The sequence below is a fragment of the Fundulus heteroclitus genome, chromosome 13 (genome assembly GCF_011125445.2).
Source record: "Fundulus heteroclitus isolate FHET01 chromosome 13, MU-UCD_Fhet_4.1, whole genome shotgun sequence".
Classification (NCBI taxonomy): Eukaryota; Metazoa; Chordata; class Actinopteri; order Cyprinodontiformes; family Fundulidae; genus Fundulus; species Fundulus heteroclitus.
The window spans coordinates 34,292,136-34,313,398 of NC_046373.1; the positions used below are offsets into that span (position 1 = coordinate 34,292,136).

The 21,263-nt window shown below is 43.7% G+C and overlaps 2 protein-coding genes across 3 annotated transcripts in view; both read right to left on the reverse strand.

Moving 5' to 3' along the window:
- Positions 1-6,300: 6,300 nt before the first annotated feature.
- Positions 6,301-21,263, reverse strand: part of nxph1 (neurexophilin 1) — a 96,935-nt gene continuing 81,972 nt past the window's right edge. Inside the window, exons 1-3 of one of the 2 annotated variants that reach the window (XM_036145937.1) lie at positions 16,621-16,958; positions 9,233-10,032; positions 6,301-8,763 (exon numbers count right to left, since the gene is read on the reverse strand). In XM_036145937.1, coding sequence (XP_036001830.1) covers positions 8,008-8,670 — 663 coding nt within the window. In that variant the 5' untranslated portion in view covers positions 8,671-8,763; positions 9,233-10,032; positions 16,621-16,958 and the 3' untranslated portion in view covers positions 6,301-8,007. Of the gene's footprint in view, positions 8,764-9,232; positions 10,033-16,620; positions 16,959-21,263 lie in introns of those variants that run through there. The other variant, XM_012852376.3, reaches the window with a different exon arrangement.
- Positions 10,176-16,621, reverse strand: LOC118565513. The gene has a single exon (XM_036145897.1). The coding sequence runs from the start codon at positions 16,478-16,480 to the stop codon at positions 11,456-11,458; it is 5,025 nt and encodes a 1,674-aa protein (XP_036001790.1). The 5' UTR covers positions 16,481-16,621; the 3' UTR covers positions 10,176-11,455.

Consider the following 21,263-nt stretch of genomic DNA (forward strand, 5'->3'; position numbering starts at 1 on the left):
TGCATGTCACTTCCTTGTCTAGTCACCAGCCAATCAGTTTGGTTTACTTTCAGTCACTACCCTTCCCTTGAGTATTTGCACCTGTTCACCTCCTTATGTAAACCTGTCTCAGTCCACTCTTTGTGGCCAGATCATTGCAGTTCATTCAGTGAGCCATATCCAGTGTTACTCTTCTGTGACGAACCTGCTGATTTAGAACCTAAACCTGCCTATTTAGATTCTGAGCCACTTGATTCCTGAACCTGTTTTTTTCCCTGCCTAATCCTGTCTGTAACCCGTTTACCAGTCCTAGCCCGTTTTAGGAAATCCTGAGTTTGTCTGATCCCTGCCTGCCTGATCTGCTTACCTGTGTACTGTTTTTGGACTGTTTCCTGATCATCGAGCTTGCCTCTTCCCTGTCCAGCTTTTCAGCCAGTCTTTGAACCTTTTATCGGTTCCCTGACTCTGTGCCGGACTCAGCGCTTGCTGTTCCGCATCTCTATCTGTTCGGTTTTTTTGACTCTGGACTATTTTTCATTTTTGGTTGCGGTCCTCCTGTTTTTGGCTTTATGCCCATTGTTGTTTCTGCTTGTTTCACTATCTGTTAATAAATTGCCTTTTATTTAAAACTTCTGCTTGTCTGGCTGAGTACTGGGTCCTCTGTCTCGGTTCATGACAGTAAATACTTCAGTGATGGTATCAAGCCGCTACTTTATTGTCTCTGAAATACTTTATCCGCTGGTTGTGCTGTTCTTTTTACGTCTCTCTTTGCAAGGTGAAGAAGCAGACTGCTGTTGTTCTATCATGCTCTACCTTTTATCTTCTCTTTCTTTCACCTTTTCTTCTTTTTTTCCTACTTTCTTTTTCTCTTCTACTTTCTTATTGTAGTGTCCATATAACATGGAGAAGAAGACGAAAAAAGAAAAAAGTGTTTGAAGAGGCATATGTTATGTCTTTGAAGAGGATAGGTTATCCATACCTGGGGTGGTCCTAACTCACAAACATTCCGAACCTCACCTGTGGCTCACACTGTGAGCAATTAGATCTGTGTATACATAATATAAACATCTTTAACTGCTTATTGTTCTCCAACTGTGTCTGCATGTGGGCCAAACACCTTAAAAGCATGACAATATCTAAGTGCAATTCCTGCAGTTCTGCCCACAACCTTATTGCATTGATCACCTTGGTCCCTGACCAAGGCAAGCCAACAACAGATCTTATCACCCCCTATCTTTAATGTGCTGTGATACTAAGATACTATGTAAGGTATTAACCAGAAGAGTAGAGCTATGTGTCCCGTACCTAATTTCCAACGATAAGAATGGTTTCATACCTGGGCGTAAGGCATTTTACAATATCCGTAGAGTTTTGGAATATATTACATGAAAGGCGTGATGCCGAAGATATTGCTATCCTGTCGTTGGTTACTGAAAAAGCTTTCAACAGAATTTAATGGGAATATTTAATGGGGTCCTGGCAAGATTTGGGATGGGAATACCTTAAATGTGTGAAATTCTTATATACAGAACAGCGGAAATAATAATAATCAATAACATATCACACACGTTTAGTCTTCACAGAGGAACGTGACAGGAGTGCCCATTTCCCCCTATTTTGTTTTTGTTTTCCATTGAGTCCCTGGCATTGGGTTTCCGCCAACATCCAAAAATTTCCAGTATTAAAATTGGGAAATTGGAGTGTACTATTTTGCTGTTTGCGGATGATGTTGTTATATATCTGTGTAATTTGGATACATCCATTCCAACACTCATTGACCTAATCAAATCACTTTGAAAATTCTCTAGCTGCAGAGTAAATAGTTCAAAGTCAACTATATTATTTCTGAATAAATATGAAAGACAAAATCCAAAGGTGCTTACCCATTATTTGCTTACACAGGAAGGTTTCACAGATTTAGGAATCAAAATAATCCCTCAAATTGAGAATAAATTCTCAGTCAACTATGATCCTATAATACAATCTACAAGTGATTCTTTAATTAGGTAGACATCAATGCCTATCTCTATATAATCAAAAGGTCAATCCCTAGATTTATTTATTTATTTCAATTTATACCTCTCCCACTTCCACTGACTTTCTTTTCTAGGCTTTAGAAAATTACCACAAATTTTAACTGCGACTCCCTTTACTGTACCTTCCTTATGATAGAGGGGGGCTTCAAATACCTGACCCACAATGGTACTACTGGGGAGCACAACTGCGGGTAGCTATTTTTTCATTTTTCCTCTAATTCTCCAGCATGGACAGCTATCGAACACGCTAAAGCAGTTGGTTTACCTCTTCAATTATATATTTATTCTGCAAATGTTAAGGCACTTAAGAAGCCGACAAAAATACATTTGTTAGGAAAACCCTCTCTGGCATTAAGTATATGCTTTTACAGCGGATGCAGCTAAGCTCTTTCAATTCTCACTGATATGGGGAGACGAAAATTTTGCTCCTGGTAGAGCTGACAGTGGATTTAGGCAATGGGCAGACAAAGGTTTAGCCAAAATAGCTTATTTATATAAAGATGGGAAACTAATGGCCTTTGACCATCTGGTTCATAGATATTGCATTCATAAAACGCATTACTGTAAGTATTTCCAGCTAAGAAGTTTAATAACATCACAGGTCTACAGTTTAGAGGAGCTGCCATTCTCAGATAAAAATTACTTTAATTAGTGAAGACGATTGTAGGCAAATATCATTATTATATGCAATGCTGATATCCAAATACAAAGATACCTTACAATTAAGATATAATGGTTGTAGAGATGATTTACAAGTAGATATTACTGAGTGGGAACACTCTTGTTTAAAAGCACAACAGCAAACTATCAACGCAGCATTAAAGTTGTTACAGTACAAATGGCTGTTCAGAATATATATAACGCCAGTGAAACGTAATAAGTTAAACCCTGACATTCCTGATAGCTGTCCTAAATGCAATGTCAACATTGGTACATTACTGCATTGTATGTGGGAATGCCCAAAAATTCAGTTATTTTGGAATAGTATAGTTGATCTGGTCTCAAGTATAGCTGCTGTAAAGATTCCTTTTGAGGCAAAGTTCTGTGTATTAGCTATCTATTTTAATGACTATGTACCAAGCCACAAAACAGCATCTATAATTGTCCTGTGTATGCTGCAAGCCAGAAGCGGAATCGTTTTGAAAGAGCATGGACGGCCCTACAACTTCAATGTGGATGCAATGTAGAGCAGAGCTAATATCTATCTATCTATCTATCTATCTATCTATCTATCTATCTATCTATCTATCTATCTATATATATATATATATATATATATATATATATATATATATAGCCTGAGTTTTGACTGTAAGAGGGGGAGGGGGCCATTCTTTGTTCGAATGTATGTTTGATATGCTTCGTATATGCAAAGAATAAATATCTTGTTAAAAATAATTTACTCATAGGACTGATCAGACTTTCCCGCTGTCGGCATCCTCCAGGATATTTCGGTAATTAATTCTCTCCAAATCAGTACATGGAAACATGCCAACTTTGCATTTTCTTTTTTACTACATTTTGAAACTTTGCTCAAAATTCGCATGACAATATGAATATAAATATGGAGGCTTTTGTTGTATCAGTCTTTGAAACAGTTATTGTAAAAAGCAGAAGACTTCACTCTTTAAAGACGACTGATTTACCTACATCATCTTTTGTAAAATTGTCCTTTTTCCAGTTGTGACCTGAACCCAAATGTTATGCAGTGATTTTCGACCTGTTTTATTCACTGTTACTTTGACACCTACCTCAGTAAAAACTCGCACTGCTGTTCGGCGCTGTCGCATCATTAACCCTTCCACGGCCACTCAATTTTCTACTGCTTTTCTTCAGCTCTGTGGATCATTTGACTTCCTCCACTTCGATACAGAAGAGCTCTGGTCCTGGTTTCATTCTTCCTGTCAAACCATCCTGGACTCGGTTGCTCCATTAAAAACTAGGCAGCCCAGGATTAAACCTGAGCCTTGGTTTGATGACAGAACTCGTGCTGCAAGGAAGGAATGTCGTCGTGTTGAACGCAGGTGGAAAAAGGATAAACTGCAAGTTACTCTTCAGATTTTAAAAGACTGTTGGCGTCTCTACCAGAGCACAGTTAAAGAGGCAAAAAGGGAATATTTGGCAAATATCATTTCTTCAAACAGTCATAATCCACGTGTTTTGTTTAACACCATTGACTTTGTGCTAAATAGTTCTCAGAATGCCTGCTTGGAAGCTTCTCCTGAGGTGTGTGATGACTTTATGCGTTTCTTTATTGAAAAGGTTGGTAGTACCAGGGCTCGTATCACAGCTCCTGACTCTGACCCTTCAATTTCAGTCCCCTGCTCGGCTGCTTTCAATCAGTTTGAGCCTGTGACTGTCTCACTGTTAGAGGACGTGGTTGGCCACATTAAGCTATCTGGTTCCCCCCGGGATCCTGTGCCTACACGACTTTTTAAAGATATTTTTCCTAGTATAGCGCAGCCTGTTCTTGCAATTATAAATAGCAGCCTGTCTTCGGGTGTGGTTCCCGCTAGTTTTAAACATGCAGTAGTGCAGCCTCTGCTTAAAAAACCTGGCCTTGATCCTACTGTTCTGGCTAACTATCGGCCTATTTCGAAGCTGCCTTTTCTTTCTAAGGTCTTAGAAAAAATTGTGTATTGTCAGCTGACACAGTTTTTAGATGACAATGGCATCATGGAGGTATTTCAGTCAGGTTTTAAAACTCTCCATAGTACAGAATCTGCTTTGATTAGAGTTTTTAATGACGTTCTTCTTGCATGTGATTCTGGTCACCATGTTGTTCTGATGTTACTTGATCTAACTGCTGCCTTTGATACGGTAGACCACAACATTTTATTATCGCGATTACACCACATTGTTGGTATTGATGGCACTGTTCTTAAATGGTTCAGGTCTTACCTGGAGGAGAGAACTTTTTCGGTGAATATTAATGGCTCTAAATCATCTGTTGCCTCAATGTCTTACGGTGTCCCACAGGGCTCAATTCTTGGCCCACTGCTTTTCTCTCTTTATATACTGCCTCTGGGTTCTATCCTTAGGAAACATGGGATCTCTTTTCATTTTTACGCTGATGATTGTCAGATTTATTTGCCCATAAAGCAGCAGGATGTACGGTCAATCAAACATCTCCTGGCTTGTCTAGGAGATATTAAAGCTTGGTTGGCCTTGAACTTTTTAAACTTTAATGAAAACAAAACAGAGGTGATGGTGTTTGGACCCAGTGGCTCCTGTGAGTCCTCCTCTGTTGACCTGGGACCTTTGGAGGAATATTTTAAACCTGTTATTACAGATCTTGGTTTTAAGGTGGATAGTGATTTTAAATTGGACAGCCAAATTAGAGCCGTGGTTAAGTCCAGCTTTTATCATTTAAGGCGATTGGCGTCAGTGAAATCTTTTCTTTCCAGGCAGCATTTTGAAACAGTGATCCATGCTTTTATTTCAACTCGATTGGACTACTGTAATGCACTTTATCTGGGAGTCAGTCAGGCGCTGCTCTCACGTCTGCAGCTAGTACAAAATGCTGCTGCACGTTTGTTGACAGGTACCCGAAAAAGGGACCATGTGACCCCTGTCCTGGCCTCACTTCACTGGCTGCCTGTATATTTTAGGATTCATTTTAAAATTCTTATGTTTGTTTTTAAATCATTGCATAATCTTGCCCCAGCTTACCTCACTGAGCTTCTTCAACTCCACATACCCCATCGGTCTCTCAGGTCAGCAAATCAGCTGCTCTTGGAGGTACCGAGAACAAAAAGGAAGCTCAGAGGGGACAGGGCTTTCTCTGTTATGGGCCCCAAATTATGGAATGACTTACCTTTGCAGGTCAGAGAGGCCCCTTCTCTGTCCACTTTTAAAGCTCGTCTTAAAACCCATCTATTTAACTTGGCTTTCAACACCAGCGAGATCTAGTTTAAAGTGTATGTCTTTGTTTTTAAACTACTTTTAATTATAATTATTTTTATTTTGCTGTGTTTTTGGATTGTACAGCACTTTGTATCAACTGTGGTTGTTTTAAAGTGCTTTATAAATAAAGCTGGTATGGTATGGTATGGTAATTATTATCAGTTTTATTTTTTAGAATCCTATAAAAACATACATGTGAAACCTGAGTGTACTTATTTTAACTAAAAGGTTGAGTGGCTAATAATCTGAACAAGTTAATATGTTTAGATTTTTTTTAGCTAGCATAGAAACAGTAAGTTTTAAAAATGCATATGTAACAACACCCAATTGATTAAAATGTACTGTTTTTTATTCATCTCATACCTCAACAAGGAAACTATTTCTCTGAATAGTTTTAATATATTTAGTCAGTTTTACAACTAGTGTACAGAATTGCTGTTTTCATGAAATTCACATTTAGGGCATCAACATCATTTTATTTGATAGAGGAACAAAGAACAAGCATTAAAATTGAGGTGAACAAGAGCAGGGGGGGGGGGTAAACACACAGCTCATGTTGAGACATGTACAGAAGCAGCATAATTTGGATAAATTATGTACAGTACAAATCATTCATACAACTTAGGCTCTAAGATATAGAATTCAGTACATTACATTTGATATAATTCAGAAAGAGGAAGCCCTCCCCCAATGATCTTTCCGTCAGACAATCAAACATTATGTTAGTCAACCAGTCATTCACCAAATACAACATTCTGGCTTCACCTAAGAACATACTGATGACAACTGAGGATTGACACTTTTGTATACAATTCAGACAGGACTTACAGGAAGGTGCCCGCTCAGTCCAAGTTCACCCTGTTTGCAGGAAAGACCGCCTTAAGTTTCTAAAAGCACCAAATTCACATTTATCATCAACTGCTTTGCAGTGTCTGTAAACACAACAGCCGATTATCTTTCATTGTTTTTGAATGTCTTAATTAATTTCACTTTCCAGTTATGCAAGAGCAAATAGGTACTGAGCCCCCTAGGGGACATGGGCATTTTTATTTTATTTTTCGTTACCTCACAAAAGCACTGTATTCCCTTGCAATACTTTTGTGATCCCTAGCAACATAAACTTTCCGTAAAATGTAAAGAAAGAAAAAATACATTTAAATTAGTTGGACTATTTTTGAGTTATTTTCACGGGGTAATAAAGTCATCTGACAGTTTTGATTGTGTCTTTTTTGTGTTGGTAGTCTGACTAACAAAGGGCCATTTTCATTCGCAGTCCCATCATAACCTTACACAAACAAACATGAACATGCAGTTAATAGATCGATTTCCAATCAGTTTTCTGCACCAAAGAGTTAAGACTGTATAAACATGTTTTCACTGAGGCTCTTTAAATGTATTTAACCATATATTGTAGCAGAAAGACATTTAGTATTCAATATACCATATCTACCGTCTACTAGATTATTGTAAGAGAATGCAAAACCTATTGCGTGGGAATGCACAAGTATTGCGAGAGAATGCAATACTTTTGCGAGGGAACGCAAAATAAAAAAAATATTCCCATATCCCATAGGGGGCTCTGTAAACAGGAGCTTAAAAGTGTGCAGCAGAGGCAATAATTCCAGATCATGTTGGTCAGAGAGTTAATGCATTGTGTATGAAAAATAAAAAAAGCAAACATCAAAATCTGATCTAACTGGAGTTAATAAATAAAGTGAATGAGTAGGATTAGGTTTATCAGTGACAATTACAACCCCATCTGGGCAAAGATTCTTCTCCATTCTAACCCAGGCAGAGAGAAATTCAAAGACAAAATTCTAAAAGAGAACAATCATAGTTTTTCCACAGTTTTCCCAAGTACAATTTAAGCATCTTACAGTTCTATAAATCTAGATTTGAAATATTTAAAATGCATTCTCCTTCTTCTAAAGAATTTGAATAATGAAGAAAAAACAATATTTGGGATGGCTGAATGGTGAAACATGTCATTGACATTATGGCTAACATACACATTTCTCTGGAATTGAAGGAATCCCCAGTTTGTGTTTCAATCATCTATTGAGTTGACTGTGCTGCATATGGAATATCAGCCAGAGGGGAAGTAGGGAGTGTCACTGTGGTAGTTGTAGTCTGGGCACACTTTCTGCACCAGTTTGTAGTCAGTGCTGTAGAAGGAAATGAAGATACAGATAACTTTGAAAGGTTTGGAGCATAGCCAGGAAACATGGCTCTGGGTTTGCTCCTGGTAGCAGGTCTTAGATGGATCGAAGTTGCAGAGCGTATTCTTTGCACCCTTTTCCACCTTCTCGTATTCTATTCGGCAGTTGAAAGACTTTGAGTCCTTGGCATCAATGACTGACTGCTGTGCTGCCACATCAAACTCCACTATCTTAGTTGGTGGGACCAAGCTGACAGATACGTTGCCTTGGCCAGTTGAGTTGTGGCGAAAGTACACACTGAAGGTACCATTGCCATGATCCACAATTTTCCCAGTGATAAGCAGATTGAGTTTCACAGTCTTTATGTTGGAGTGAAAGTCTCCCCAGCCAAACATCTTCTTGAACTTGCCTGTCTTAACCATGGGCCGTCGTTTAGCTCGAGGCCTCGAGTCCTGTAGGTCTGTGGAGTTTCTCAGCCAGTCCCATAGGTCTTGATCTGAGTAGGGTTCTGGGGTGTTATAGTGAAGGTCCAAAGCAGTATTATTCTTGTTTCCATGTAGAGTCTGTGTCAAGAGCCTACTGATGGACATTTCTTTCCCACTTTCTGTCCATATATGCTTTGGTGTGGACTTGGGGTTTCCTGTCTTTACAATGTCAGACCTTGTGGCTTGGACACTTGCAATCTGGGAAGGAGAGTAAAACAATATATGTTAGCCAGTGTTAGATGTATGATCTGGTCATATGTCTAAACTGCATTGGTTGATGAAAAGGTCAAGTCACATTTGGTCCTATAAGAATTCAAGGTCCAAAGGAGGGCATATATTGTCATCATACCACATATAACTTAGAATGTAAATTTTTCAAATAACATTTTTTTTCTGTATCTGAAGTGGAAGCCCACAACATAATTACTGAAAGAAAAATTCCTGTTAGGAATGATATTTGTGATGTTAGTGTTAGCTGGATTTAATATCGGAAAAACTTACAAAATAGGAAATACATTTGATGACAGTTGTATTCAATTATACAAGTAAAATTAAAATTAATATCAAATTATGGAAATAATATTTTTACCCCTATTACCAGATTTAGTAACACTTTTTATTTTCAAGAAGTATATGTCTGCTTTTTATATCAAACTAATTTCTGTACCTTTTGCCATTTCAAAGATTTCTAACATCAAGTAACACAATATTTCAGGTCCCCAATGACAATGGTTTCAGAAACTGCAAACGTCCACAGCTTAGATAAGGTCAACTAAGACCTTGTTGCTCTGAAACAAATGACAAAACAAATTATTTTGATTTTCTCATGTTTTCTATTAATTTCCAGACAAGATGTACTTGTAGCACTGAGCAAGACTAAATTACATTCATGCCATAAGAAAACCTTTTTAAGAACACTACAGAAAAAATGGATGGAAGGAGCCCATGGTAGTGTTTTGCATGCACCCCGCTAATCTGAATTCATTCACCTTTGAAAACTCATTTCACAATCCCATCATCTGTCAGATAGTAGGAATGCCTGCTGGTTCAAGCAGATACAAGCAGTTGTTTTCCAATATAATGTAGATTATTATTTAAAGAATGCTCTTTGAATGAAAGATTGATCAGTCCAAGGCTTCTAATAAGAGCAATGACTTTTTAAGCAGTAAAGGTGGATATACAGTAATTGACATTGATTGCCTAGTTTAAAAACGGTTTGATTTGGCAAAAAAAATCTATTGCGGTAATGTTTTGCAAGCTAAACCATCAATCAATTTTCAAACATAGGTTTCAGTATCAATCAACCTGCTCTTCACAGTTAATTGCTTCACAGGACATCTTTAGAGAATGCTCTGGTACAGGGTTTCCCAAAGTGTGGTGCTGCCGCTAGGGGGTGCAGAGATGAAAAATATAATGACAGTGTTTTTTTCCCACACAATAAAGACATGTAAATAAACATTTGTTAACCTTTCCTGTTCTACTCCCAGACCGTAGTCGGAAAGCACAGGGGAGAGTTTCCTCCAGGGCCGAAGTTGGCTCTAACTTCGGGGCTAACCCCCTTTACTTTATATGCAGCAGGTGGTGAACAACTCACACGACAGCTCCGCTTGTCCTTTAACTGTGACAGCCTTTATTTGCCAACAAACTGTACATTCACTGTTAACGCTCTTGCTGTTGTCTTTCACCAAGGCACTCGCTCCAAAACCTCCGCGCTCTCTCTCTCTCGCTCTACCACTCACACGTTACGGCTGCACATGCACACAGCTCTATCCCTTAAAGGGGCCACGCTACTCTTATAACACTACCCCCACTCTGGATGGAAATTTTAACAGAATTCCACTCCAGCACCAGGACACACATCAGCTCACATGTATATAAAGTCCTCATTTGTTTACAGTCCATTTTTTTATGAGGATTCAGCAGTCCAGTGCAAGTAGGGCATTAGCAAAAAGTGTAGCTTCACAGCGTAAATGCAACCATATAGCAGTCCACTTGATTAACGTGCATATACTACAGTAGAGGGAAATAAATCCTGAAAAGGTATGAATAACACCCATTAAACATATCAGGCTACGAGTTATTACAAACTCTTGAACTAGCGATAAGTTAAATTAACAACTTAACTTCTCTGTATACTCAACAAATTACTCTTAACCAACAGCAGTAGCACAAATACCCTTTTGTTTCTTGGTTTTTAGCACAGTGGATAAGGCAATTAAAGCATTACTTCTCACATTTTTTTTTTCTTCAACTTTTAACTCAACTTAGCTTAAACAGTAACAAACAGCTGTCCTCATTTAACTTAAAGGCACAACTTAAAATGAAAACTGTCCAACAATTCTTGCATTCATTGAACCACCCACTCGCCATACATGGCTGGTGGTCTCCGCTGGCGGCTCGTCCTTTGAGAACGATGGATCGGATGATGTTGTTCACCCAGGCCACCCCCACTATCCTCAGGGCCCCGAGCAGAAACAGGGTCCAGGTGAGGAGAAGCAGATGGGAGTGAACTGTCCGCAGCTGGATCTGATGAGGTGCAGCTGGAAGCTTCCTCAGCCTCTGCGGTGGAGAACAGCTGGGACAGACCCAGAACAGGGTCAACAGGATCTTCGTCCAAGGCTGGGGGTAATACCTCCTCTGGTCTCCAGCTCCGAGCCTGCTCCAGGGCCCAAGCGTTGTCCAGTGGGTCGCGGCTGCGATAAAGCTTCAGCTGATCATGATGAACCACTTTAACTTTAGCTCTTGGGCCTTTCTGGATACGATACACCAGATCGTCCAACTGCCCCAGGACAAAGTAGGGTCCTTCATATGATGGCAGAAACTTCCTGACCTTGTTCTGTATTTTCCGGGTGCCTTTTATGAGGTACCACACAGCATCACCGATCTTGTACTATGTACGGTAACAATTCTTGTCATATTGCCTCTTTGCACGTTCCACAGATTCACCCAGTGCATCTCTGGTGATTTGGTGTGCCAGTTCCAGTCTTTCTCTGAGGTGCTTGACATACTCTGGGGTTGACGGGGCGGTGTCAAGGTCCGGAGGTAGGCCGGCCACCAGATCCACTGGTTCGCTCACTTCCCGGCCGAACATCATAAAATTAGGAGAGAAACCAGTAGCACTGTGCTTTGTTGCTCTGTAGGCCATGACAGCATAAGGGATCATGAGGTCCCAATCCCAGTGGCAACGCTCAGCTGTTGTGGCCAGAATCTTTTGCAGGGTGGCATTGAATCTTTCAACTTGGCCATCCGACTGAGGTCGGAATGGTGTGGTGTGTGTTTTCTCAATACCAAACAATGTGCACATTTTCTGGAACACTTCAGACTCAAAGTTTCGGCCTTGGTCACTATGCAATGTCTGTGGTGCTCCATAACGACACACCCACTCTGAGGCAAGCACTTCAGCCACGGTTACAGCCTTGTCATTGGGTAGGGGAAAAGCATCCACCCATTTGGTAAAATAGTCCTGTATCACCAGCACATACCGGTTGTTACGCTCTGTCTTGTTCAGTGGCCCCATGATATCCAAGGCAACCCGCTCCATTGGGGCTCCCACTCTAACAGTACCCATGGGGGCTTGTGGTGTCTTAAGTGGCCTAGCTTTGGATGCACAGCTGGTACAGGTGCCACACCAAACCGCAACATCTTCCCTCATCCGGTACCAGAAGTATCGGGTCTGCAGGCGGGCTACTGTGCGCTCCACACCGAAATGCCCACCAACCTGCCCCTCATGCATCTGTCTCATGACATCGGGCCGGAGAACACGAGGCAACACCACTTGTGGGTAGAACTCGGTGTCGTTCAGGCAGTAGAACCGCCTAACCAGTATTCCATCACGGATGTAGAGCCTCTTCCATTGGCTCCAAAAGGTCTTTGTGGCTGGGCTATGTGGTGAGACTGTTACCCATGGGGGTCGCTCTTTGCTGGCCTCCATCCATGCCTTGATAGGTGCAATATCTGGATCAGCTTCCTGGGCCTGTCGTAGCTCCTCCAAGGACCAGCCGCCATACAGTTCAGTGTTATTTGTCCTTGTCAGATAGATTCTTGTAGGGGGCTTTAAGTTGTCTGTGTCAACAGAGAGAGTTTCATTCACCCCCACTAGACTCACTGCTGTGGAACCTGGTTGCCCGTCTACCCCCACTGGACTCAGCATCACCTGGTTGATGTCAGAGTCCAATTCACACTGCACAGCTTGATGACTGACGTTCACTGGCTGAGGGGAGGGGTTGGACAGATTACAGGGACATGACTGGCGGCAGGGTCTTCTGGAGAGGCTGTCTGCGTTGGTGTGCAAATGACCAGGGCGATGGATGATCTCAAAATTGTACTCACCGAGTCTCTCAAACCACCTAGCGAGCTGTCCTTCAGGCTCCTTCATTTTTGTTAGCCACCGAAGGCTACTGTGGTCGGTGCGGACAATAAAGGGCCGCCCCAGGAGATATTGCCGGAAATGTGATGTGAACTCCACCACGGCTAGCAGTTCTCGCCATGTGGTGCAATAGTGCTGTTCAGTCTTGGACAGTTTGCGGCTCCCATAGGCCAGCACACGCTCCCTGCCCTGCTGAACTTGGGAGAGGACGGCACCGATGCCAACATCGCTTGCGTCAGTGTCCAATATCATGTTGCCCTGGTCAAGTGGGAACCCCAAGACTGGTGCAGTGGTTAACAGATGCTTGAGTTTGTCGAACGCCTCCTGGCATTCCTCAGACCACTGAAACCGGGCGTGTTTCTTTGTCAGGTTGTGGAGGGGCTCAGCTATGGAGGCAAAGTCTTTCACAAACCGTCGATAATATGATGCAAGGCCAATGAATCGGCGGACCTCCTGGATTGATGATGGAGTGTGCCACTCCTGCACCTTCTGGACCTTGCTGGGGTCAGTGGCCACACCATCCTCCGAGACAATGTGCCCCAGATAGGCTACCTGGCGGCGGAAGAGAAAGCACTTGGCAGGCTTTAGTTTCAGGTTGGCCTGGTGAAGACGGTGGAAAACCTGGCCCAGCCGCTCCAGCATCTCGGGAACATCCCGGCCCAGCACAATGATGTCATCCAAATAGACTAGGCACGTCTCCCATTGCATGCCAGCCAAGACGCGGTCCATCAATCGCTGGAATGTTGCCGGAGCATTGCACAGTCCAAACGGCATAACATTCCACTCAAACAGTCCATTTCTGCTGCAGAAGGCCGCTGCTTTTCGTGCTCTGGGGGTCAGTTCAACCTGCCAGTAGCCAGAGGCGAGGTCTAGTGTGCTGAACCATTTGGCACTGGAGAGGGTATCCAGGGTGTCCTGGATGCGAGGCAGCGGGTACGCGTCTTTAATGGTACAGTCATTCAAGGCTCTATAATCTATACAGAGGCGGTATGTACCGTCCTTTTTACGTACCATCACTATAGGCGATGCCCAGCTGCTGTGGCTCTGGCGTGCCAGTCCTGCTCTCAAGCTCTGCTGTATCTGGTGGTCAGCACTCTGTTGTTTCTCACACGCCATCCGGCGTGGTGGCTGCTTGACTGGAATGCCTGGCCGGGTCATGATGTCATGCTGTACCAAGCTGGTGCGTCCGAGGTCATCCGGACCGGTGGAGAATACAGTGTCATAAGTGCACAGTAACTGTGCTAGTTGGAGCTGTTGTTCTCTGTTAAGTTCAATGGAACTCTGGGTGTAAAGCTCCTGTAAGTGCTGGGGAACAGTGCAAGAGCTGCTGGATGTCTGTTCAGGCTGAATTATGGTCTTTGTGGGTGCTAGGGCTTTAGCAGGCTGGAGAAAACCAGCAATGGCCCCCTCTTTAATGGTTACGGCTGTGTTTCCAGGATTGAAAAGGCGGAGGGGAACAGGTTTAAGGGGCTGAGCTTCCACCAGGATGCGGGCAACAAGTACTTTGTGTTTCTCTACGAAGCCTTTGGTGGGGTTCAATACCACTTCCCCTTTAACAGGTTCCCTGTATTGAACATTTCCTCGTACCAGGTATTCTTGTCCAGCCTCCAGCACCACAGTCCGAGCCACTCTCACTGCATGCGTCTTTGGTTTGTTTCGAGAGTAGAAATAGGGCACTTCCTCTCCAAACAGCACAATGCGGTGGTTCCCAAAATCAAGGCGTGCTTGAGCTTGAATCAGGAATGGATGGCCTAAGAGAGCCTCATCACCAGCTATGTCAGCAACCAGGAAATGTACGCTCACCTGCCGGTTGTTTATGTGTACAGGAATGTGAGCCTCACCAAGCACAGGGACGTCACCAGGCCCGACACCCAGCAAAGTCTCTACCTCCGATGGCTGCAGTGAAGGCCGGACATCTGGATGAATGGCGTTATAATGGCACAGAGGCATCACACTTCTCCGTGCCCCACTATCCAAAACAGCACACACTTCCAGTTCATACACAAACATGTTAATGCTCATCTCTTGACCTTGGGCTTTAAGATGAAGCACAGCAGGCTCAGGGCTTCCGGGAAGGGTTGTTGAAGCTTGAGCTCTGAAGGTTCTCCTTGGTGAGGGGCAATTTCTCTTCATGTGACCCAGCCCTGAGCAATTGTGGCAGCGAATCTCCTCACTTTTGTCTTTTTGGCCCTTCCATTTATGTGGTGGATGGCTGAAGCTGGGAGACTCAAGTTTCCAGTTGGCTGCTGGCGATGCTGAACCCGCCTCGGCTCTCCCTGTCACAGCTCCCTCCCTGATTACAGCAGCACGGGGCCTCCGTTCAGCCATGCTGCGTGAACCTGACTGCATGAGGTTAGTGACATATGATGCTGCCCGCTTGGTGGTCTCATGGCGGCGGGCGATGTCATAGGCTTGGGCCAGTGTGTGTGGTCGTTGTTCTAGCAGTTTCTGTACAATTTCTGCATCTCCTACAGCATTGGTGAAAACTTCAACGCCTATGGCGTCCTGCTCAGTCTCTGTCCTGTCACTGTAGGCTACTGACACTTTTCCATATATGTTGTCTCTCAACATATGGAGGGCCTCACCCAATCTGCGGACGCGCTGTCTCAGTTCAATAGCTACCGCAGCTGCATGCTCTGACGAAGGGCCGTATGCAGTCTCCATCTCCTCCACCAGACGACTGTAGTCCCACTGTGAAGACCGAGGATTTCTGTGGACGATTGCCCCTGCAGCGCCCACCAGACAGAACTTCAACTGGACAGCCATAGTCTCTTTTGACCAGTAATTAGCTTTGGCGCAGCTCTCGAACCGGTGCAGGAACTCTTTCCATGGGGTGGTGCCATCATACTGACCGGGACGTAGAGTGGGTACTCTTTCCCTGATGTCGTAGTCTTCCTCACTCTCAGACGAAAGCTGGTAGCGTTCACGGTGAGGCTGACGTATATGTGTTCTGGCCTTCTCACACTTGCTGGATATGTCCTTTAACGGTACAGTCTGGCTAGGACATCGTCCTGCTATTTGTCCATAATTATTGTCTTTTATGAGGTCACAGCAATGGGTGGTTGGCCCTGGGCAGACGGAGTATGAGGAATAATAGTTGGCAGGCGTGCTCTGGATGAAACTTCCCAGGTGAGCAGGGGAAAAGGGGTTTGTATGGGGTGTTGCAACGGTGGCAGCTAGGTTGTGCGGCAGGGCAGGAGTCTGGTGGTTATGCACTCGGAAACATGGTTCTGGGCTTTGTATGTCTGCCACGTTGTCTTGAAGGCAGTAACTGTCCATATTAGCACCAAGAAAGGGGTTTGTGCCCGATAACCTGGGCTGTGTTGGCTCATGGGGAGTTTCAGTCACTCTCTGCCTCATTTCAACTGGCTCTTCTTCACAGCAGAAGGGGTTATAACATGCATATTTATAATTTTTTATATTTATATAGTCCTTTTTTATTTCTCCTTGACTTTCATTTACTGCAGTCAGCGTCATGAAAGGGTTAGAGTGGCTGGTTACATTATTAAAAATGTCCTCGGCGGCAGAGCAACGACTAGCGGCTGCCATTTTTAGCTTAGCTTCTTGGCCAGGTGCAGTCAACAATTAACGTGGCTAATTGTCCCGGCTTATCTCGCCGTTTCTTTCTTTACTCACCACTGCTGCTCTGTTAAACGTGAGAGGGTCCCTTCGTGGTCGCCAGTGTTAACCTTTCCTGTTCTACTCCCAGACCGTAGTCGGAAAGCACAGGGGAGAGTTTCCTCCAGGGCCGAAGTTGGCTCTAACTTCGGGGCTAACCCCCTTTACTTTATATGCAGCAGGTGGTGAACAACTCACACGACGGCTCCGCTTGTCCTTTAACTGTGACAGCCTTTATTTGCCAACAAACTGTACATTCACTGTTAACGCTCTTGCTGTTGTCTTTCACCAAGGCACTCGCTCCAAAACCTCCGCGCTCTCTCTCTCTCGCTCTACCACTCACACGTTACGGCTGCACATGCACACAGCTCTATCCCTTAAAGGGGCCACGCTACTCTTATAACACATTCCTTTGTAAAGAAATTTAAATTTTCTTCTTCTACGCTTCATTTTAAGATGATATATAAAAGAAGTTATCTTCTTCTACGCATTGTACTGTATATGCGCCTCTACTTAATTAATTCTCACAAATATGCTCAATTGGCTGAAATCAAGGAAACTGTCAGGTTTCAGATGAAGGAGGAGAGGAACCAAGAGAAAGGGGGGAATTGGAGGCAACAGAGGAGAGAATTGCAACGGATTCGGGAGAAGAGAACAAGTGGGAAACAGAATATGTCTCGCTGTCTCTCACTTCATGTCATTTACGTCAGTAGTGGGAAAATTGTATCTGGGCCAAAAGTTTTGTTTACAAGATTAAATTGAGTGACAGGTCTCTGTATCTGTATTGATCGCGCAGCACCTACAAACAACGCAGCCCCAGGTGCGTTGACTCTGAAGTGGCAACAAGCAGTGATGCGCATGTCATGCCCACACCGCTGCTGCTGATGAAAAAACCTGAAAATCCTCAGGATCCTGTTGTGGATGTTGTGTGCAACTTTATTGCAATTTAATTCAAATTCATTTCTAATTTTATTTCCATAACCTTTGTTATGAAGGTTGTGTTATTGTAACTGCACTTTTTTTTGTTATGTGTGTACTGGTGATTTGAGCATAATTAACATGCTGCCTTTTATATGGCTATAAAAAAGCCTGTCCTGGTTGGGACACTGAAGGGGGTGCATGGCTAAAAAAGTTTGGGAACTGCCGCTCTAGTATATATAGATTATAAGAAAATTTTGAAAACTATATATGTATGTTGTGTTACCTACTATTCCAGTATCATGCTTCCTGGGCCTGGTGCAAAAGCTTCCATCATGATGACATTCATGTTCTTTACTGGGTAAAGTTCTGTTGGCAAAAGACTGCATACCGCAAAAATTTCTTTGAGAAGGATTTAAAGAACACAATGAAGCTTTAAAATCTGATGTCTATTCAGTGGATATACTGTATATACTATATACATTTTATCTCAGAAAGTCTTCAACTCAATAATTTGAAGAATTAGAGTGAAGGTTTTTATGACCAAGTCATGACACAGTGCTTGTCAGCACTATATCATGGATAAAGCACTGACAAGTGTTAGAGCTTGGATTTTCTCCCACTGTTTTCACCATACTTCCCTACAAGGCCCCCAATTCCGCACTCAACTGAAACCTGTAATCCAAAATGTCGCTGTGTGTTTTGTGCATACAGCAAGATAGTAGTGTTAGGATTCTGTTTTTTCCGTGCTCTACTAACTCTGTCTGCTCCACAAGTGGCTGCAGTTGACGGGTGGACGTGGCCCGCACATGCGGCTCGTTTTGGGCTGCTCTTCTCAAGCTTAAAAGGAGTGCTCAGTCAGCTGGAAGACGCCAGAGTGTTACCCCGTTGTGGTATGCCAAGGCCAAAGCCCTGTCACCAGATCTTTGTTCCTGTGAGTTTTGAAATCCCTGTTTTTGGCTCTAACTTTGTCTCCTGTCTTCATCAGTTGGTCGTGTTCTGGATTTACTCACCCGTGTTGGCTCCGTGCGCTGAAGGACCAGTTTCCGAATGTGAAAACTGTGTGGAAGCATGTGGGCCAAACACCTTAAAACCATGACAGAAGAACACTCTGGCCAATCTGACCCAGCAGACACTTTCGGTCGGCAGCTTGCTTCCCAACAGGAACAGTTACAGGCTCTTGGCGTAGCGGTTAAATTGGCGCAAGAAAAGCTGCAGTTTTTGACAGCTCAGCTTAGCCAGCTGACCACCGCGTTAACTTCCGCATCCAGCCAGCCAGCTTCTGAGACATCCAGCGCTCCACCTCCAAGCAATCCGCCAGCTGAATCCACCAATAAGTCCTCCCCTGTCTCTGAAGGTTTGTCTCTGAGCCCTGAGAAATTCTCCGGGAACAGTGGTGCAATCACCACAAGGATTTCTTTTTCAGTGTAATTTGGTATTTAATCGTTCTCTCCACTTCTATGCCACAGATCATGCCAAGATTTCTTTTGTGTTACGGCTATTAACTGGCAGAGCCCTGAGGTTCGCTTCCCTGACTGCAGATCTTTTGGCTGTACTGTACATTTGAGGAATTCATTAATGAATTCAAAACTGTATTTTCCGCCAAATTAGATCCTGTGTAGCAATCCCACCTGTTACTGGCGCTGAAGCAACGCGGGACCCTGTGTGTCTTACTTTGCGGTAGAGTTCCGCACTTATGCTGCCGCCGTCAGATGGAAAGCTCGGCCGTTAAAGGCTGTCTTTTTTCAGGCTCTCGATGAGACTTTAAAAGATGAATTAGCCCGTATTGAGGAGCCTGAAACGTTTGAGGGTTTAGTTGCCCTCGCTGTCCGGTTGGAGACTCGCTTGCGTAGTCGAGGCTGGGGGCCGTCAAAAAGACCCATATGACCAACAGTTCCACCTGCACAGGGGTTTAATCCATCTCGACCCACTGAAGCACCGCCGTCTCCCCCCGAGCCGATATAGATTGGACAGGTACATCTCACAACGATTTTCAGCTAATCAGTGTCTTTATTGTGGAGCTGCAGGACACTTTGTCAGTGCTTGTCCAGTGCAACCAAAAAGATCAGGTCCGTCGCCTGTAGTGGGGAAGATGGCGGACCGAAAAAGAGTTTCTTTCCCCAGATCTCCTGATGAACCCGTTCTGTCTCGTTTTTACCTCCCAGCAACCTTAGTTTTAGGCCCGGATAGTCTTAGTGTCTCCGCTTTAGTAGATTTTGGCTCTGATTTTAATTTGATTGACCAAAGACTGGTCACACAGTCTCAGATTGAGACGGTCCCCTTGTCGACGCCCCTTCAGGTTTTAGCCTTAGACGGAGAGCGGTTAACTTTAATCACTCATCAGACCAAACCCATAGAAGTAATCATCTCAGGCAACCATAGAGAGCGTCTGACCTTTTTTGTTTTTCCAGTAAGACATTCCCCAGTGGTTTTAGGCTTAGCTTGATTACAAAGACATAACCCACATCTTAACTGGGCCATCCATCTAACCCTTCTCCTAAGACGGAGGATCCCATCAACCTTAGTTTGGTTCCCGAGATTTATCATGACTTACGTTTGGTTTTCAGTAGGAGTAAGGCCAGTTCCTATCACCACATCGCCCTTATGATTGCGCCATCCACCTGTTACCTGATGCTCCTTTACCCACCAGCCGACTATATAACATCTTAAGTTCGGAATGTCAGGCGCTCGAGAAATACATAGGGGAGTCCCTTGCTGCAGGGTTAATTCGTCCTTCCTCCTCTCCATTGGGCACAGGGTTTTTCTTTGTGGGCAAGAAGGATGGATCCATCCATCCGTGTATTGACTACCGAGGGCTAAACCAGATCACCGTTAAGAATAAATACCCACTTCCTCTTTTGTCTTCTGCCTTAGAACCAGTCCAGGATGCGGTCATTTTCACAAAACTTGACCTGCGAAATTCTTATCACTTGGTCCGAATTCGCCAGGGGGATGAGTGGAAGATGGCCTTCAAAACTCCCCTTGGTCATCTTGAGTATGTCGTCATGCCTTTCGGCCTTTGTAACGCCCCGTCGGTTTTTCAGGCTTTGGTTAACAATGTCGTACAGGACTTTCTGAACGTTTTTGTTTTCGTTTATTTAGATGACATTTTAATCTATTCCTGTGACCCCTTCCAGCACCGTCAACATGTCCGTTTAGTTATGCAATGCCTGCTCGAGAACCGCCTGTTTGTCAAAGCCGAGAAATGTGAGTTTCACAAGCCATCAGTCTCATTTCTCGGCCTCGAAGATGGACAAGTAAAATCTGACCCTAATAAGATCAAGGCAGTAGTGGAGTGGCTGACTCCTGACTTTAGGAAGCAGCTGAAGCGCTTTTTAGGATTGGCCAACTTCTACAGGAGATTCATTATAAACCCACGCATGCACAGGGAGAACATGCAAACTCCATGCAGGAAGACCCAGGGTTGGATTTGAACCCAGAACCTTCTTGCAGCAGGGCAACTGTGCTACCCACTGCCCCACTGTGCAGCCCATATGACTGATTATATGAGTTTTCAATGTTTTTTTATTGGCTTGTTTGGTCGGTGGATATGGTACACAAAACACAAATTTAAGAGAAATACTATACACAAAAGCCCTCCCCTGGGCTGCCATCTTATCGTGGTGGAGGGGTTTGATTATCCCAATCACCCTAGAAGCTATGCTGTCAGGGGATGTATGCCCCTAGTAGGGTCACCCAAGGCAGACAGATCCTAGGTGAGGGAGGAAGAGGAAACATGGGTCCCCCTTCCAATGGACTCACCACCTGTCGGAGGGGCCAAGGGGTCGGGTGCATT

Bases quoted from the DNA above. Each gene is read 5' to 3' on its own strand.
- LOC118565513 (XM_036145897.1), bottom strand. From the start codon at position 16,480: ATGGCAGCCGCTAGTCGTTGCTCTGCCGCCGAGGACATTTTTAATAAT.